The sequence below is a fragment of the Geotrypetes seraphini genome, chromosome 8, assembly GCF_902459505.1.
Source record: "Geotrypetes seraphini chromosome 8, aGeoSer1.1, whole genome shotgun sequence".
Lineage (NCBI taxonomy): Eukaryota > Metazoa > Chordata > Amphibia > Gymnophiona > Dermophiidae > Geotrypetes > Geotrypetes seraphini.
The window spans coordinates 37,201,022-37,220,307 of NC_047091.1; the positions used below are offsets into that span (position 1 = coordinate 37,201,022).

General features: G+C 48.4%; 1 protein-coding gene across 2 annotated transcripts in view; it reads left to right on the plus strand.

Moving 5' to 3' along the window:
- Positions 1 to 19,286, plus strand: part of LOC117366039 (zinc transporter 10-like) — a 311,507-nt gene that overhangs the window by 229,368 nt on the left and 62,853 nt on the right. For both annotated transcript variants that reach the window (XM_033957076.1, XM_033957077.1), the window contains exon 2: positions 12,476 to 12,958. In XM_033957076.1, the coding sequence (XP_033812967.1) occupies positions 12,476 to 12,958 (483 nt within the window). The remainder of the gene's footprint in view (positions 1 to 12,475; positions 12,959 to 19,286) is intronic.

Here is a 19,286-nt window from a genome sequence, read left to right on the forward strand (position 1 = left end):
GAAGAATTCTCTGTTTCTGGACTGCTCGGGCTCCTCTCGTGGGGGGGGGGGGAGTGAGAGAGGCGTGGACTGAGAGGAGGAATAGTTAGGTATACATTTTTTGTACCAATAGGGAGTCACATGACCAGAATTCGGGGATGTACTTTTTGGAACAAAGAAAGATTTTCTCTGTATAAAAAACACGTGCATCACAGATAGGGCCAGAGAGATTCACTTACTTATGCTACGGGGAACTGCTAGCCCCTTGCTAAGCATATGGGTGCAAGTTCTTATCTCCATTGCATATTCTGAACTGACAATATATTTTTCTGCTATACCTTTGCTGCTGTAAGTTTTTATACTAACAATAAACAAATATTGTCTGTTTTTGGAACATACAATGATGACTCGTAGTCATTCCAATGAGGTAAACAAAGCAGCCTTTACTTCAATGGCAAAATCCAGAAAAGTTAAAATGACAGTCAGAGAGGCCAAACTCCGGATGGAAGAAAACATAGCTAGGCAGGTAAAGAAGGGGGAGAAATCCTTTTTCAAATACGTTAGCGACAGGAAGAAGAACACAAGCGGCATTGGGCACCTAAAGAAACCTGACGGTAACTTTACAGACTCAGATGCAGACAAAGCAGAATTACTCAATAACTACTTTTGCTCGGTCTTCACCTGCGAAGCGCCAGGATCTGGTCCTCAGCTACAGACAAGGGGGGGTTCGGAAGACCCATTCCAGGACATGGAATTTACTGCAAATGAAGTCTATCGTGAGCTATCAAAAATAAATGTGAACAAAGCTATGGGCCCGGACAATCTACACCCTAGAGTATTTCAAGAATTGAGCGATGTCCTGGCAGAGCTGTTGGCCGTGCTCTTCAATCTTTCCCTGAGCAAGGGAAAAGTACCCCTAGACTGGAAAATTGCAAACGTTATCCCGCTCCACAAAAAGGGAGGTAGGTCGGAGCCTGAAAATTATAGACCGGTGAGTCTCATATCAATAGTGAGTAAACTCAAGGAAAAATTGATTAAGAACAGATTAGACATGTTCATGGATGATGAAAGATTAAGAGATCCCCACTAGCATGGCTTTACAACAGGAAGGTCCTGTCAATCTAATCTGATAAGCTTCTTTGATTGGGTAACAAAAAAACTGGATGAGGGTGAGCCTCTGGGCATAGTGTATTTGGACTTTAGTAAGGCTTTTGATAGTGTTCCACACTGAAGGTTATTAAATAAGATGAACTCGCTAGGACTAGGAGAAACACTGACAGCATGGGTACAAGACTGGCTTAGCGGAAGATTTCAAAGAGTGGCGGTAAATGGTATCCCCTCAAAAAGTCGAGAGTGATCAGTGGAGTGCCGCAGGGCTCGGTCTTGGGCCCGATGCTATTTAATATCTTTGTTGGGGATCTGACCCAGGGACTCAGGCAAAATTACACTATTTGCCGACGACGCTAACTTATGCAGCATTGTGGGCAGGGCCTCAGAACCTGATAGTGCAACCAGGCCCAACACTATGGAGCAAGTCCTGCTTGTATTGGAAAAATGGTCCAGTACTTGGCAACTAAACTTTAATACCAAGAAATGTAAAGTATTGCACCTTGGGAGTGGAAATCCACGCAAAACATACACCTTAAATGATGAAAACTTAACAAGAACTACTGCAGAAAGGGACTTGGGAGTTCTCATCCGGGAAGATATGAAAGCTGCTAATCAGGTGGAGAAAGCTACATCGAAGGCCAGTCAAATGCTGGGTGCATCAGAAGGAGCTTTATCAGCCGGAAGTAATACCGCCGTTATACAGATCCATGGTGAGACCTCACCTGGAGTACTGTGTCCAATTTTGGAGACCACATTATCAAAAAGATGTAAAGAGAGTGGAGTCGATACAGAGAATGGCCACTAAGATGGTCTCAAGACTTAAAGGCATCCCATATGAAGAACATCTGATCAAACTGCGCTTATATTCTCTTGAAGATCGCAGAGAAAGGGGGGACATGATAGAAACATTTAAATACATCATGGGCCACATCAAAGTGGAGAAGGAAATCTTTTTTCTAAAGGGTCCCACGGCGACAAGAGGGCATCCACTAAAACTTAAGGGAGGAAGATTTCATGGTGACACCAGGAAATACTTCTTCACTGAACGGGTGATTGATCGATGGAATGATCTTCCCCACCAGGTGGTCGAGGCCAGTAAAGTGCTCGACTTCAAGAGTCGATGGGACAAACAGATGGGAGTACTACGGAGTTATGCTCAATCGATAGATACTCCAGGGAAGAAGGGTCCTTGAGCAGGCAGACTATTTGGTAAGAGGATTCTCGAGTGGGCAGACTTGTTGGGCCATCGGCCCTTTTCTGCCATCATATTCTATGTTTCTATGTTTCTAGCTTCCCACTGCAAATGTTTTTTTGAGGAGACATGGCCCCTGTGGCCCCCTGTTCCAACACTTATGAACCTACCAATCTAAGGAAGTCTCACCTGTAAAGGAGAGTGAGAAGTGGGAAGCAGTGAAGGGATACATGAGCAAAATCTGCATGGAAGAACAAATGGCTAGTTAAAGGTGTATTGGAGCTTGCTAGGGAGTGGAAGGAAATAGAAGTAGCTATAGAAAGCTGGGTCAAAGAGAAATGAAAAGCAGAACAGGCTAAAAAGATTTAGGGCTCCTTTTATCAAGCCGCCTCTTGAGCAGGCGGTAGTTTTTGGCCAGCGCAAGGGTTAGCGCGTGATGAGAAGTCACACACGCTAACCCCGCTAGCGCAGCTTGGTAAAAGGAGCCCTTAGGCGTGGAACAGGAAGAAAGCTATTAAACCCCCGTACCCAAAATATAAAACATCAAATTTAGAAGTGCTGAGGGAGTAGGAAGAGGGAAGGAAAATGAGAAGAAATTAGGAGAAAGTGAAAAAATTGTGTGTGGGGGGGAGGGGGAGAGAGTGTGATGTAGATGGGCTGAGTGAAGAGAGAGACTTCTTGGAAAAAAGTGCTATGAATGGCCTGAATGGAAAGAGAGAATATGATACTGACAAGGGAGGGGGAGAAGAGAGTGACAGGACCCTAGATTTTCTTTTCTTCACATTACCTGACCTGCTCTTAATATTTAGATAAAGGCTGATTGTTCACTTTTGTTTGCTGGGTGAGGGGAAATATGTTGTGAGTTATGGGTTCAGCATCCCCAGTCATTTTCAAAAGTCGGCTCCTATGCTTTCAGCAAAATGTAAGAAGAAAACAGTCACCCAGTTGGAGGACCCTGTCTATTCTGGGTATTCCTAGTGATATCTGGATATACAAGGGCTGTTCAAAAAGTATTAGAATTTTTCTTGCGTAAACAAATAAAGCTATGGAGGTGTGGTTTGGTGCACATATGTAGGCAACCCTAATGTGCATGCTTGAATTTTTTCCTCCTATATAAGCTGTCAGTCACCGGCAGACCATCGATGAGTGAGGAAGTGTAAGTGAGCACTGTTAGATTTTCATTTTTTTAAAAATGACAGAAAAAGTTGAACAATGCTACTGCATTAAATTTTGTGTAAAGCTTGGCAATTCCCAAGTGGAAACGATCCGCAAGATTCAACAAGCCTTCGGGGACAAAGCAATGGGCATCACACAGATAAAGGAGTGGTACAACCGCTTCAGAAATGGCCGAACATCAGTGGAGAGTGAAGCACATTTTGGTAGACCCTCAATATCCAGATATGAGATCGTCGTTGACCAACTGAGGACCCTGGTGATGCAGGATCATCGAATCACGATCAGAGAACTTGCAGACGAGGCGAGCATCAGCGTTGGATCCGTTCATTTTGACCAAGGATTTGGGCTTCAGGAGAATTTCAGTGAAGTTCGTGCTAAAGCTGCTAACAATCAAGCAGAAGCAAGTCCATTTGGAGATCAAACAGGGCATGCTGGAGATTGTGAACAGTGATCCCAACTTCATCACTGGTGATGAATCCTGGGTTTATGGGTATAACCCAGAAATCAAGTTGATGTCATCACAATGGAAGCATTCAACATCCCCGAGGCCAAAAAATGCAAGGCAGGTCTGCAGCAATACCAAGGGGGATACGGGGGGGGGGGCAGTCCACTCCGGGTGCACGGCCCAAGGGGGTGCACAGCTGGCCACTCACCAGGGAATAGGCTGCCACCGGGGAAAGGCTGCCACTGCCGTCATCAGGAACAAGCCGGCGCCGAGTTATCCCTCCCTGCTTTTCTTCCCCGCGAGCCGACCAACTCTAGCCATTCGACGTCAATTCTGACGTCGGAGAGAACGTTCTGGGCCAGCCAATCGCTGCCTGGCTGGCCCGGAATGTCCTATCCGACGTTAGAATTGACATCGGGCAGAGAGAGTTGGTTGGCCTGCGGGGAAGAGAAGCAGGGCGAACTCGGCGTCGGCCTGTTTCCGATGGTCAGTGGCAGCCTTTCCCCGGCAGCGGTGGCAGCAGCATGTTTCCCAATGGCAGTGGCATGGGGGAGGGCAGGGAGAAAGAAAGAAAGGGGGGACAGGGATCCAGAAAGAAATAAAGGGGACAGGGTGAAAGAAAAAAAAAAATGGGGCATGTGGAGAGAGAGAGAAAGACAGACATAGAGAAAGAAAGGGGGCATGGAGAGAAAAAGAAAGAAGGGGGCAGGGTGAAAGAAAGAAAGAAATGGGGCATGGAGAGAGAGAGAGAGAGAAAGACAGACATACAGAAAGAAAGGGGGCATGGAGAGAGAAAGAAAGAAGGGGACAGGATGAAACAAAGAAAAAGTTGGGGGAGGGAATGAAGTCTGGAGGAGAGGAAGCATACAGGAGGCTGAAAGAAGGGAAGAAATATTGGATGCACAGTCAGAAGAATAAAGTGCAACCAGAGACTGATGAAATTACCAAACAAAGGTAGGAAAAATGATTTTATTTTCAATTTAGTGATGAAAATGTGTCCGTTTTGAGAATTTATATATGCTGTCTATATTTTGCACTATGGCCCCCTTTTACTAAACTGCAATAGCAGTTCTTAGCGCAAGGAGCCTATGAGCACCGAGAGCAGCGTGGGGCATTCAGCGCAGCTCCCTGCACTAAAAAATGCTATCGTGGTTTAGTAAAAAGGGAGGGGGTATATTTATCTATTTTTGTATAGTTGTTACTGAGGTGACACTGCATAAAGTCATCTGCCTTGACCTCTTTGAAAACCCGCGGAATATAAATGATAATTAACATTTTCTCTGCGTACGGTGTGCTTTGTGTTTTTAAAATTTTATTGTTGGAAGATCATTTTGACTTGGCCACAAAGGTAAGGGGTAGGGAGGGAGGGGAGCTGCTGAAAGACATCTAGTAATCCTTGCAGGCTTGACTGTGTAGGGAATTATTTTTGTAAAATCATGTTTTGTTATGTGACTGGCATTATTTAGACTTTAATTTCTATGAATGAATAGAATGAAAATGATATAAAATTACTTGCTTGTTTTATGTGCGTGTGCTGAACGAAAGTGGAGAGAGAGTGGGCTGAGGACGCTGAAGGGAAATGGGGAAGAGAGAGTGGGGAGAAGATGCTGATTTATAAATTGACAATTGTACAGAATATTGTTTCTTTTTATATTTTAATATAATAAATTCAATATAAAACAATTCAAGGCTTGTGTGGATGAAATCGGGTGGTTTGTGGGGGTGAGGACCAAGTTTACAGGGATTAGTCCAATAAAATGGTATTTTCTTATTTCTCATTATTTGTTTTATTTTTATTTGTTAATTTGTAAAGTGGTGATTGTTATGTATCAGTTTTTCAAATTTACATCTACTGTCTTTATATTTTGCACAGTATTAGAGAACATGAATTACTGTTTTTGTGGTGTTGCATTGTATGCAGAGTCTGGTTTCTTGGCAGTTCAGTTTAACTTTTGTCTACGCATTTCTATTTTTAGTTTGTGATTATTCCATATTGGGCGAGGGTGTATCTGTCTGTGTGTATGAAAGGGACATGGCTTTATGTAGCATTGACTGAACAGGATCAATTGACTGTGCAGGATCTGGCTTGTTTAGTTTTACAATGTATGTGTTGGTGTTCTAGTGCTCACTGCAGTGTTTAAGATGCTGCCTTTTCCTAGGTACACTCTTGTGCGATATGTGGATTGTTACTAAAAATCATATTTTTCATATGATGGGGGTGTGTGCCAAAAAATGATGGGCCCCGGGTGTCACATATGCTATGTACGCCACTGGACTCCAGTGGCATGGTTCATCACGAGTACACACCACATGGCACAACCATCACCAAGGGGTACTACCAAGATGTTCTGCATCACCTTCGTAACACAGTGAGAAGCAAACAACCAGACCTGTGGGCAGTGGGCAATTTGCAGCTCCATCACGATAACGCACTTGCCCATTCTTCACATTTGATACAAAGTATCCTGGCCAAACACAACACACCTGTGATTCATCAGGCTCCCTACTCTCCCAACATGGCTCCGTGTGACTTCTGGCTTTTCCCCAAGCTGAAAGGGACCAGATCTCAGTCAAGAAAAGACATCATGCAGAATGTGACGGACCAGTTACGAGCAATCTCAAAAGAGTGTTCCAACGCTGCTTCCGACAGTGGCAGAACCACTGGAAGAAGTGTGTGCAGCCCAAGGGGAATACTTTAAAGGAGATTAGTATAAGGTTGTTGTATCTGAATAAAAGTATTTGTTATAAATAAAGGTCTGATACTTTTTGAACAGCCCTTGTATACCCTTATAGAACGACCCAATAAATTTATTGTTCTTGAAGAGCCGACTGCTCAAGCCCTTCACAGGAAATGACCACCAACACCCTGTTATGGTTTTTGGAATCCAAACGGTTTATTGTATCAATAAAAATCAATGCAGTCAAAAAATATACAAAGCAAAAACTAATTCAATGATTAGTAATCCAATAAGCTATAACAGGGAAGTGAGTACTATGACCTCAAGCTACCAAATGAGATAGAATGTGCCACTCTACCTTTTCCTCCTGTATATATTATTTCTATAATCTTATAATATTTTGCCAAGCTTGCTCTCTGACTTTCATGAGAGCTTTCTTAGCAAATCTACTTGTGACACCTAATTTCCCTTGTTGTTCTTGGTTTGCATAGCCAAACCTTGCTGCCAGCCCCCCTTCCCCCACCTGGCCAGCCTGATCTTTGTTTTAGGGAACTGGCTGTGCCTAAATTTCTTTTTGTTTAGGGAACTGGCTGTGCCTACGTTTCTTTTTCTTGATAATGTGTCCTTTTATGGGAAATCACGTTGCATTTCTTTTACTTTCTGTTTCTGCTGTTCAAGGTTAAACTAAACTAAAACGTAATTTTATAGACTGGGTCATCAACCAAATGGAGCTTGACTCGGTTAATCGTACTGTGATACATCTAATATAATAAAATGCTAGGCCGCGCATGCGCACTAAAAAAAACGTGTTCCCTGATCCGTCCCGAAAACACGAGTGCGCATGCGCACGTTTTACGTCATCACCTACTCTCCACCTCGCGCCACCTATCACTGTCATCACCTGCTCTCCACCGATCACTGTTCCTCCTGCACCATGCCACGCCAGGCATGTCCGCAGCCGGCCTCGAGCTCCTGGGGGCCGGCGGCGCTGTGCTGAGGTCCCGCCTCCCGCTTCCGCACTACATGGCGCCGCCAGACCCGGCCCTACAATGAGATCCGCGATCGGGTTGCCATGGAAACCCCGCCGCAGCCTCGCAGCTAGGTAGGGGGACAACAATCGCGCTTATGTTCAAGCCACCGCCACGACTCCCCTCTCGAACCGCACCAGGATCGAGAGAGGAGTTGCAGCGGGGGCTTGAGCATAAGCGCCATTGTTGTCCCCCTACCTAGCCGCGAGGCTGCGGCGGCCTTCCTCACCCGGCTCACATTGAATCCAAGTAAACAACCGGGGCTGCCTAAAGAAACAAAGTTTCACGGTGCTTGGCCCGCAAAACAATTCCTGCCGTTGCCGAAATTTGGCCCACCGTTCCTTCCCTTCCTCCATCAGGTACAGTTCAGCTCCGCCTATGTTAAAAGGAGCTGCTTTGAAATTGGAGCCCTGCCGCCACCGTAACACGTTCCCTCTGCCGCGGTCCCATATGTCAGAGAAGGGGCGGGACCAAGGCAGAGGGGAACGTGCTACAGCAGTGGCAGGCCTCCGATTTCGACGCGGCTCCTTTTAACATTGGTGGATTCACTGCACCTGATGGAGGGAGGGAAGGAAAGGTGGTTGGGCGCTGTTGAGCCCCTCTTTGCCCTCAGACCCTGTCCTAACTGCTCCCTCCTGTCTCAGACCACTGGGGGGAGGTGCCTGTCTTCAGCTGCAGGGATGGAGGGAGGGAAGAAGAAAGAAGGGGCCCTGGCAAGCGAGTTATGAAAAGCCAACCATAGCCTGGGACCCCTACATGATATGAATAATGACCAGACAACAAAAGGTAAGAAAAATAATTTTATTTTCTGTTTTGTGATTACAATATGTCAGATTTGAAATGTGTCTTGAGGTAGGCTTCCGCCGCGGCTTTGGACAGAGGGGTACCATTTTCATGGGAGCCGGCCTTCGGAGAGGCTTGGGACGCAGGGACGGATGCGGGAGGGGCTGCCGCTGCGAAGGGCTTTGGTGGGGGAGCCAGCCAGACCACAAGTGTGGGGACGTTGTAAGCGCGGATTGGTCAAGGAGCCGCCGCTGCTGAAGCTTTGAAATTGCTCTCCCACCGTCACTCCCTCCCGCCACGGCTCTGCCTCTGCCCCTGCCCAGGTTCAAAAGCAGGAGACATCTAGCACCCGTTAATCTAACGGGCTTAAACACTAGTAATACATAAACTTGACAAGGAAAAGTAGACTAGTGTAGTTAGTTTCCAAAATGTTTAGCAAACAAGGTTACATAGACACTGATGTGCTTGTATTCACATAGAGGGGCATAATCAAAAAAAGCGTCTAAGTCCCCTTTTGGCCTAAGTCCCTAAACGTTCAACCCAGAAGCAGGGAAAGTGTCCATAACCAAAACAAACGTCCATGTTTTGATTTGGCCTTCCTCCGCCTAAACGCCCAATCTCCACTACATCTAAAGGTACACCCACACCACGTCCACACATTTTAGCCATAATGAAACAAAACAATGTCTAAGCCACAAACGTCCAACAGAAGGGCTTTTAGGCGAAGGAGGAGCCTAAAAGCTGGATTCTGATTGGCCCAGGCGCCTTAGGCCCCACCTATGGGCGGGCCTTTGGGATGGCTGGGCCAATCTGGCCTCATTCTGTTGGTGGCTGCCTGCCGGACAGGCGGGTTTGGGCACCCGTCTGTCCGGCCAACTTCAAACCAGGTACGGGGAAGAGGGGTGGGGGTGGGGGGGTCGTGGGGGTAGGCTGGGAGGGTCGCGGGTCGGACGGGGGAGCGGTTGGGGGTTCTGGGGGGGGCAGACGTTGGGGGGAGGGGGGTTCATCGAGGGCAGGAGGGCCTGGGATCCCTCCTGCCCGTAATGTAGTGGGGGGGTGGGGGTAGGGGGGTCGCCTGGGCCAGGAGGGCTTGGGCTCCCTCCTGGCCCGATCGAGTCGGGGAGGTCATGGTTGCAGCAGGGCAAGAGGGCTTGGGCTCCCTCTTGCCCCGATATGTCAGGGGTGCCGCGGTTGGCCGGGGCAAGAGGGCTTGAGCTCCCTCTTGCCCTGATATGTCGGGGGTGCCGCGGTTGGCTGGGGCAAGAGGGCTTGAGCTCCCTCTTGCCCCGATGTGTGTGTGGCGGGGGGAGTGATGCATCGCGGCAGGAGAGATGCCTCATCTCCCCTACCGCGATGCCATCACTCCTCTACCCGAACTGCTGTGGGTCACGGCAGTGCGGGTAGAAGAGTGATGGCATCGTGGTAGGGGAGATGAGGCATCTCTCCTGCCACGATGGTTAGGTTGCCGGGCCGCTGAACTGATGGCGTCAGCGGCCATCAGCTCAGTGGCCCCTTTTTCGGCACTTAGACCTGGTTTTCTTTCATCTAAGTCAAACAGGTCTAAGTGCCGACTAAACTGTTTTGGTTATTGGTGTTGTACGCCTAGGTGTAGGTCGGCCCATCTCCCTCCCACTGCCCGCCCTTTCCCCTCCTCTAAACACACCTCTTTTCTCTCTGTGCGTTTAGAGGCAGGGGAAAGGCCTAAGCTGTTTTTAGATACGTCTAAAAACCAGCTTTGGTTATGGGTACTTGGACGATCAGGCTTTTTGATCGTCCAAGTAACCATTTAGAACACTTTTTAGACTTTTTTTTTATTATTAACCCCATACTGTCTAAAAGCTAACAGTACATTATATTCTTCAAGGTTTCTATATCTTCCATCTTGTCTCTGTCCTCCATTTTGTGTACGATCTCTTTCAGTCCATTCTTTCTTATTCTGTTTCTGTAAAACAATTTCAGTATTTTGTCTCTTACTATTTTTGATGTAAATGTTGCAACTAAAGTAAATGACACATGAGAAATAGGCTAATATTTTTACTCCAGACTTGTTGAGAAACCTATGAACTGCCAGGAATCTAGGAATAGACAATAAAGAAAGGCAGATAGTAATATTAATGAATAGAAGAGCAACCCAATGGCTGGGAAACCAGTGCTCAAATCCCTGCTTGTGATCATGGGCAAGTCACAGGGGCCAGCTGAAGAGATTGTGGTGTCCTGGACCAATTTTTGTGCCCCTGGTTGGGGTCAAATACAATTCAATAATTTAAACATGTGTTTCTCAAACCAGTCCCAAAGACATACCATAGCATTCTGTTTTTCAGGATATTTATTTATTTAATTTTTTGTACCATTCTCCCAGGGGAGCTCAGAACAGTTTACATTAATATATTCAGATACTCAAGCATTTTTCTCTGTCTGTCATAGTGTATCCATTGTGAATATACATGAGAGGTTTACATATGTATGCAAACCTTTCATGTATTCACTGTGGATATCCAGTAAACTTTATTTTATTGCTTTCCATCTCTTTCCCTCACCCAGGCCCTCATGTTCTGCTTCTCTTATTTCCCAATCTTTCACTAACTCTTCCTTCTCTTCCCCTGCCATGTAACATCTCTTCGTCATGTTTCTTTCTCTCTCTCTCCCTCCCCCAGCCATACAGCCATTTCTCTCTCTCTCTCCCTCCCTGCCAGTGTGTCTCTCGTTTGCTCCATCCATGCAGCATATTCTTTCTATTTATCTCTCCTCTCCAGCCATATAGCACCAATGCAGCATATCCTCTGTATTTCTCTTCCCTCTCCCAAGTCATGCAGAATCTCTTCTATTTTGCCCTCCCATCCAGAATATCCTGTCTCTTTCTATGCTTTTCATAAGAACATAAGAACATAAGCAGTGCCTCCGCCGGGTCAGACCATAGGTCCATCCTGCCCGGCAGTCCGCTCCCGCAGCGGCCCAAACAGGTCACGACCTGTCTGAATCACCAGAAGGGGCTCCCTTGTCACCTTGGTTTCTCATTGAAGTCCTATCTTCCCATCGAAGTCCTAACCCTCCAGTCTTGCACATGCACGACCTGTTGGGTTTCTATACTTATTACCTGGTTAGCTTTCTATACTTGTGTTACATCCCAGCTCCTCCCTCAGTATCCCACGATCCCTTTATCCCTCAGGAATCCGTCCAATCCCTGTTTGAATCCCTGTACCGTACATGTAACATCTCATGTAACATCTCTTCTCCCTCTGACCTCTTCATGCAGGATTTCTTCTCTTCCCTTCAGCCACCCCAGCTATCCAGGATCTCTTCTCTCTCTATCTGCCCTGCAGCATATCCTCTCTCTCTCCCCCCCCCTCCAAGCCTATACCCATTCTCACTCACTCACTCTCATATACCTCCTCATATTCTCTCTCTCATATCTCTTTTCCCAGCCTCATTCTCTCATATCCCCCTCCCTAGCTTTTACCTTGTCTCATAGTTTCTCTCTTGCCACCAATTTTCTTCCTGTGGCTTCTTTACTGCAGTGGTTCAGCTCACTATTCTAAGTCTGAACTGTGCAGTACAGGAAGTCCGGGTACTTTTACAGTTTAAAGTTCCATGAAATTTGAAACTGTAGGTGTACCCAATCTTCCTGTATTGTATGGCTCACACTTAGAATAGTGAGCTGAACTGCTTTGGTCAACTGGAAAATGCTCTCTGGATGCAGCACAAAAGTAAGTAAAAAATGGGGGAGGGGGCAGGATATCTCAGGTGCTGAGCCTTGGCTTAACCTATAGGTCTGGTGAGGTCATTGGTCCAGGCATTTGGCACCCTTTATTACGGGCGCCCTGGATCAGAGCCTCACCTCATCCACAGGTTGTCAGCCCTGCTAGTCACTTATTCATTGCCTCAGATTCAAACATGGAATATGGAATTAACTACTGTACCTGAATGCAACTCACCTCGATCTACTATTGAAAAGGGCATACAATATACAGTATCCAAAATCCCTTTCCTAGCCAGCCAAAAAGTACTTAATGACTAATGTATGAGATTTTTGTTGCATTTAGGCATCCTTTTCTGTCTTGGACTTTAGCATTTTTTTTGTCTTTAGATGCAAAACAGAAAAAGAATGAGGAAGAGAGCAGATCAGATATATTACAGCCAAAGATACAAAAACATCAAATTTTATCAAAATTTCAAGCAGATTTTACTGACCGTGTTGTTAAAGGTGGGCCTGCAACTTCTCAGGAAGACCTGACTTGGAATGGACAAGTTGAACAGTGCAGGAGTGATGAAAACATTATTGCTTCTGAAAAGGAGCCAGAACTCCAGGTTCAGCTTACAGAGGAATCTCAAGTCTCCAGTTTCAAGGATGTCAAACCAGGAAAAGTGTCTCTATTCCCAAAGGTGAAGGTTGAATTAGTGCCCACAGATGCCATGAGATGCCATGTGGATGACTCTCTTAGTTTTGATTCTCTCTGGAAGTCAAAGGGGGGAGATGAAAACATATTACTTTGGACCCCTTGTATACAAGGAACATCTGAAGATCAGGAACAGATATGGTCTTTCCCAACTTCTGAAGAGAACATGGCAGGTAACTATAAATGACTGGGCTATAATGTTTGACATAAACAAACAAGGGCACCTTCTTGCAGCATTCCTGATTTGTAATAAGTATGTTATATGTTAACTAGTGTTTAAGCCCGTTACATTAACAGGTGCTAGAAAGCAGCCCCCTTTCCCTCTCCCCCTCCAGTTCTTCCTTGACTGTGTCTCCGTGGCCCATCTTCTGTCTCCCCTCCCAAGCAAAGCTGTCTGCCTCCCAGCACGCCCCTCCTCCCAAGCAGCCCCCTTTCCCTCTCCCCCTCCAATTCCTCCCTGACTCTCCATGGCCCCCCATTCTGTCTCCCCCCCAGCAAAGCTATCTACCTCCCAGCACACCCCTCCCCCTTTCCCTCTGCCCCTCCAGTTCCTCCCTGACTATCTCTCCGTGGGCCCACTTCTGTCTCCCCCCCAAGCAAAGCTGTCTGTCTCCCAGCACACCCTTCCCCCAAAGCAGCCGCTTTCCCTCTCCCTCTCCAGTTCCTCCCTGACTGTCTCTCCGTGGCCCCCTTCTGTGTTCCACCCTAAGCAAAATGATCTGCCTCCCAGCACACCCCTATCCCAAAGCAGCCCCCTTTCCCTCTCCCCTTCCAATTCCTCACTGACTGTCTCTCTGTGGCCCCCCTTCTGTCTCACCCCCAAGCAAAGCTGTCTGCCTCCAAGCACACCCCTCCTCCAAAGCAGGCCCCTTTCCCTCTCCCCCTCCAGTTCCTCCCTGTCTCTCCGTGGCCCCCCCTTCTGTCTTCCCCCTAAGCAAAATGATCTGCCTCCCAGCACACCCCTCCCCCCCGAAGCAGCCCCCTTTCCTCTCCTGTGAGAATTTTTACCTGCATGGGCCACCTGCAGCACCCTCCAGCCGTTCCTCTGAGCTGAAACTCCTTCACGCACCTCCCGCCTACAAAACTGTTGAAGATGCGTGCCATCCCCGCGGTCTGGCCAGCTCCCCTAGTCCCGTGCCGCAGCCGCTGCCACCCCCTTCCCTTCCCGCGGTCGACAAACCTCCTGGCTCCAGCAGCGGCCACAGCACTGTAAACACGCTGCTTTGCGGCCTCTACTGCCCTGATTTGCTCTTCCGTGTCCCTAATGACATCACCAGAGATGCGGCAGAGCAAATCAGGGCAGTAGAGGCCGTGAAGCAGCGTGTTTATAGTGCTGCGGCCGCTGTTGGAGCCAGGAGGTTTGTCGACCGCGGGAAGGGAAGGGGATGGCGGCGTCAAGGGACTAAGGGAGCCGGCCAGACCACGTGGATGGGAGGGTCAGACCGTGGTGGGAGACTCAACGGGGGTTCGGGTGGGGGGGGAAGTTTAATTTTGAATGTGCCATGGTGGCTCCCCTCACCGGCCAACCCTAGTGGAAACGAAGTAGTGAGAGAGGGCGGCCCACAGTAGACAGAAGACGGCAAAGCGAGAAGGAGGAGGCTTTGGCGGTGGTGGTTTTGACGGTGAGTGAGGGTGGGAGGGGGGAGTCGCCGGCTATGCTGTGCTTTCGCGATTTGTCTGGCCGCCGCATACGCACTCTGACCACGGACCTATGGATCACAGATCACGCAGGTCTGAGTGCGCATGCGCGGCTAGCTTTTTATTATATAGGATATTGTTGGGAGTAACTAATAGGAAGAATCATAATAGGATATTCTAGAACACAGTTCTTCAACCGCCGGTCCGTGGACCGGTGCCGGTCCGCAGAAAATTCCTGCCGGTCCATGCAGGACCGGCGAGATCAACTTCTTCAATTTCCTGCCGGTCCGCGCAGGACCGGCAAGATCGAGGAGCGCAGGGCCGGAGAGAAAATGGGGAGCCTCAGACTGTGCTTTCTTCCCTCCTAGCGGCTCTCCTTACAAGCGCAGCGATTCAGGAAGGAAGCCTTGGAGCTTTTGCTGAGTCGGGCCGCCTCTGATGATGCAACTTCCGCTTTCCTCAGAGGCGGTGCGACCCAACAAAGGACCCGAGGCTGCCTTACTGAATCGCAGCACTGGCAAGTAAGGAGAGTTGCTGGGAAGGGAGAAAGCTGTTGGGCATGGTGAAAAAAAAAGGGACAGCTGCTACTGGACCTGGAGAGGGAGAAGGAGAGATGCTGCTGGGAGGGGAAGAGGGAAAGGAGTCTGGGTAGCTGCTGGGCAAGGGGAAAAAGGGACAGCTGCTACTGTACCTGGATAGGGAGAAGGAGAGATGCTACTGGGAGGGGGGAGGGAAAGGAGTCTGGGAAGCTGCTGGGTAAGGGGGAAAAAGGGACAGTTGCTACTGGACCTGGAGAGGGAGAAGGAGAGATGCTGCTGGGAGGGGAGGAGGGAAAGGAGTCTGGGAAGCTGCTGGGTAAGGGGGAAAAAGGGACAGCTGCTACTGGACCTGAAGAGGGAGAAGGAGAGATGCTGCTGGGAGGGGAGGAGGGAAATAACAAAAGAACATAAGAAGTTGCCTCCACTGGGTCAGACCAGAGGTCCATCCCGCCCAGCTGTCCGCTCCTGCCGCGGCCCACCAGGTCTGCGACCTGTGAAGTGGTTTCTGACCACTTCTATAACCTACCTCAAGTTCTATCTGTACCCCTCTATCCCCTTATCCTCCAGGAACCTATCCAAACCTTCCTTGAACCCCTGTACAGAGTTCTGGCTTATCACCTCCTCCGGAAGCTTTTTCCATGTGTCCACCACCCTCTGGGTAAAAAAGAACTTCCTAGCATTTGTTCTAAACCTGTCCCCTTTCAATTTCTCCGAGTGACCCCTAGTGCTTGTGGCTCCCCACAGTTTGAAGAATCTGTCCTTATTCACTTTCTCTATGCCCTTTAGGATTTTGAAGGTTTCTATCATGTCCCCTCTAAGTCTCCTCTTCTCCAGGGAGAACAGCCCCAGCGTTTTTAACCTGTCAGCGTATGAGAAATTTTCCATACCTTTTATCAGTTTAGTCGCCCTCCTCTGCACTCCCTCGAGTACCACCATGTCCTTCTTGAGGAAAGGAATCTGGGAAGCTGCTGGGTAAGGGGAAAAAAGGGACAGCTGCTACTGGACCTGGAGAGGGAGAAGGAAAGATGCTGCTGGGAGGGGAGGAGGGAAAGGAGTCTGGGAAGCTGCTGGGCAAGGGGGGGGAAGGGACAGCTGCTACTCGACCTGGAGGGAGGGAGAAGGAGAGATGCTGCTGGGAGGGGAGGAGGGAAAGGAAAAGGAAGAGAGTTACTGCTGGACAGGGGGAGGAGGGAAGGGAGAAGAAAAAGGAAGGAAACAGCTTGCAGGGAGATTAGAGGAAGGGAAGGGGAGAGATAGGAATGAGATGGGAAGGGGGGGGGTCAGCAGAGAAATTGAGAGGGACAAAGATGCTAGATCTGGTGTAGGAGAGATAAAAATGAAGAGAGCAGTGAAGCTGGAGTGAATTGTGTAAAAAGGAGAGAGGGGCATAGGCTGGATGGAAAGGGGAGAGGGGCATAGAAAGAAGACAAATACCATATGGAAGGGGGAGAGGTCAGACAGTAGATGGAAGGGGCAGATGCTGTATTGAAGAGACAGAGAGGGCAGACGCTGGAAGGAAGAGAGTGAAAAGAAGATGAAAGCAGAAACCAGAGACAACAAAAGGTAGAAACAAATAATTTTATTTCTATTTTGTGATTAGAATATATCAGATTTGAAATATATATCCTGCTAGAGACATAACTGGGGACTGCAGTATTCTGTTAGCATGATATTTCTATGAACTTGGCTTGTTCAGTTTTCTTGATAGTAGAGGGGATATATGTGAAGGGGAGGGGAGACAGGGGTTTTGTTGGTCCGTGCTCTGTATATTTGTATTTATAAAATCACAATTGTTCAGAATATTGTTTCTTTTTATACTTTAATAAAATATGTTCAATATAAAATCATAATTGCGGCTTGTGCAGATGGGATCAGATGGTTTGCGGGGACCGAGCTCATGGAGATGGAGCGTAAACGGGGTTTAAAAATTTTAGTCCTATTAGTTTGCCGGTCCACAAAATAATTCTTTTATTTCTGCCAGTCCACGGGTGTAAAAAGGTTGAAGAACACTGTTCTAGAATTTGGAGGGTCCTAGATAATTTATCTCTGATATAACATATCTGCCTCAGCCTTCTTTACTGAATGATTTTTCTTTTAACTACTACTTTATCTTTATTCTTCTGTAATGACATTCCTTTCCTAATTTTAATTTTGTAAACTGCTTTGATTTTAAGCGAAGGGCAGTCTATCTCAATAAATCTCAATAAACATAATTCAAACAAGCAAAATTACTTTTATGTAAATCATCAAGATATCTAAAACTATAACAAATAAAAATATTAATAATCAAGTCAACATTTAAATCCAGCAGACAATGTATTTTTTTAAACACTGGGCACAGGTTTTTTAAAAATTTTAAATAAATGTATTTAGCACCGCTACACAGATATATGTGGAATAAATTACAATAACTGTTATTAACTAAGGAGCTCATAATCAAAACAAAAAAAGTCTAAAAAGTGGCCTAAATCGGTACTTGGACGATCAAAAACCCAGATCATCCAAGTACTGATAAAGCATAGAGCAAAAAGAAGCATTTATAAAGGAGGGGAAAGGGTGGGAGGTGGGCCGACCTAGACATAGTTGTACAGCAGGTATGACCAAAAGTTTGAACAGGTTGTCTAGTTGGCACTTATACATTTTGATTTAGACCAAGTCAAAACAGGTATAAGTGCTGAAAAAGGGGCCGCTGAGCTGATCGCAGCTGCCGCGATCAGCTCAGCGGTTCCGGCAACCTGCCCACTCCCCACTGCAATGATTGCGGCAGGAGAGATGCTTCATCTCCTTGCCACTATCCTCCCACCAAAGTGCCACAGTTTGGGGGAGGTGGGGGATCGCTTTCGCAGCAGGAGAGATAGCCAATCTCTCCTGCTGAGATGCGACTCACCCACCCTCACTAAAATATGGGCAGGAGGGAGTCCAACCCCTCCTGCCCCGATGCAGCCCCCCCAATTGGATCCGGGCAGGAGGGAGCCTAACCCCTCCTACCCCGACGCAGCCTCCCCACTCGGATCTGGGCAGGAAGGAGCCAAACCAGTCCTGCCCTGGGGACCCCCTTACCCCCGAACTGATCCAGGCAGGAGGAAGCCCAACATCTCCGGCCCCCAACCCCCAAACCTATCCGGGTAGGAGGGAGCCCAACCCCTCCTGTCTATGACAAAACCCCCCACGACCACCCCATGAACCCCTGATTGGCCCCACCAAACCCCATGACCCCTCCTATCAGGTGAGCCGGTGACACCCACCCCCCCACCCCCGACACCCACTTGCCTAAAATCTGTTGGCCGGATGGATGGGTCCCAAGCCTGTCTGCCCAACAGGACTGCCATCTGATGAATGGCGGGCCTTAGGGCCTGATTGAGCCAGGCGCCTAAGGCCTCACCCACAGGAGGGGCCTTAGGCGCCTGGGCCAACCGGAATTGGATCAGTTGCCTTAGGCCCCTCCTGTAGGCAGGGCCTTAGGCAAATGGGCTGGGTTGGACCCATGTGCCTAAGGCCCCACCCAAAGGAGGGGCCTAAGGCATCTGGGCCAATTCCGGTTGGCCCAGGTGCCTAAGGCCCCTCCTGTGGGCAGGGCCTTAGGCACCTGGCCCAATCAGGCCCTAAGGCCCGCCATTCAGTGGATGGTGGGCCTGCCAGGCAGATGGGCTTGGGACCCGTCCATCCATCCAATAAATTTTAGGTAAGGTGTTGTGGGTGGGGATGGGGTGTAGCCAGGTCACCGGGTAGAGGAGGGTGTCGCAGGGTTCGGTGGGGCGATTGTGGAGGGTTTGTTGTGGGAAGGAGGGGTTTGCTCCCTTCTGCCTGGATCAGTGGGGTGGAGGGTGTCGCAGGAGGGGTCGTGGAGGGGTTGGGCTCCCTCCTGCTTGGATTGGTTCAGGGGGTGGGGAGGTCACAGGGGCAGGAGAGGTTAGCCTCCCTCCTGCCCAGATCCAATCGGGGGATGGGGGGCTGCATCAGGGCAGGAGGGGTTGGGCTCCCTCCTGCCCATATTTTAGTGGGGGGGTTCATCTCGGCAGGAGAGATTGGCTATCTCTCCTGCCGCGATAGTGATCCCCTGAACTGCTACCAACCGCGGCACTTCAGGGGCAAGATTGCGGCAGGGGAGATGGGTGAGGATCACGGCAGGAGAGATGAGGCATCTCTCCTGTCATGATCATTGCTGGGGGGTGTTCTGTAACCAGCATTCTTTTTGACAGACACCGGTTACAGAATCCAGCTTTTAGGCGAAGGACTGGCCCCTCCTTCGCCTAAAAAGTCAATAGATACATGGATGAGGAGATGGTGTGAGGAAGAGGGGTTCCATTTCATGAGGAACCGGACA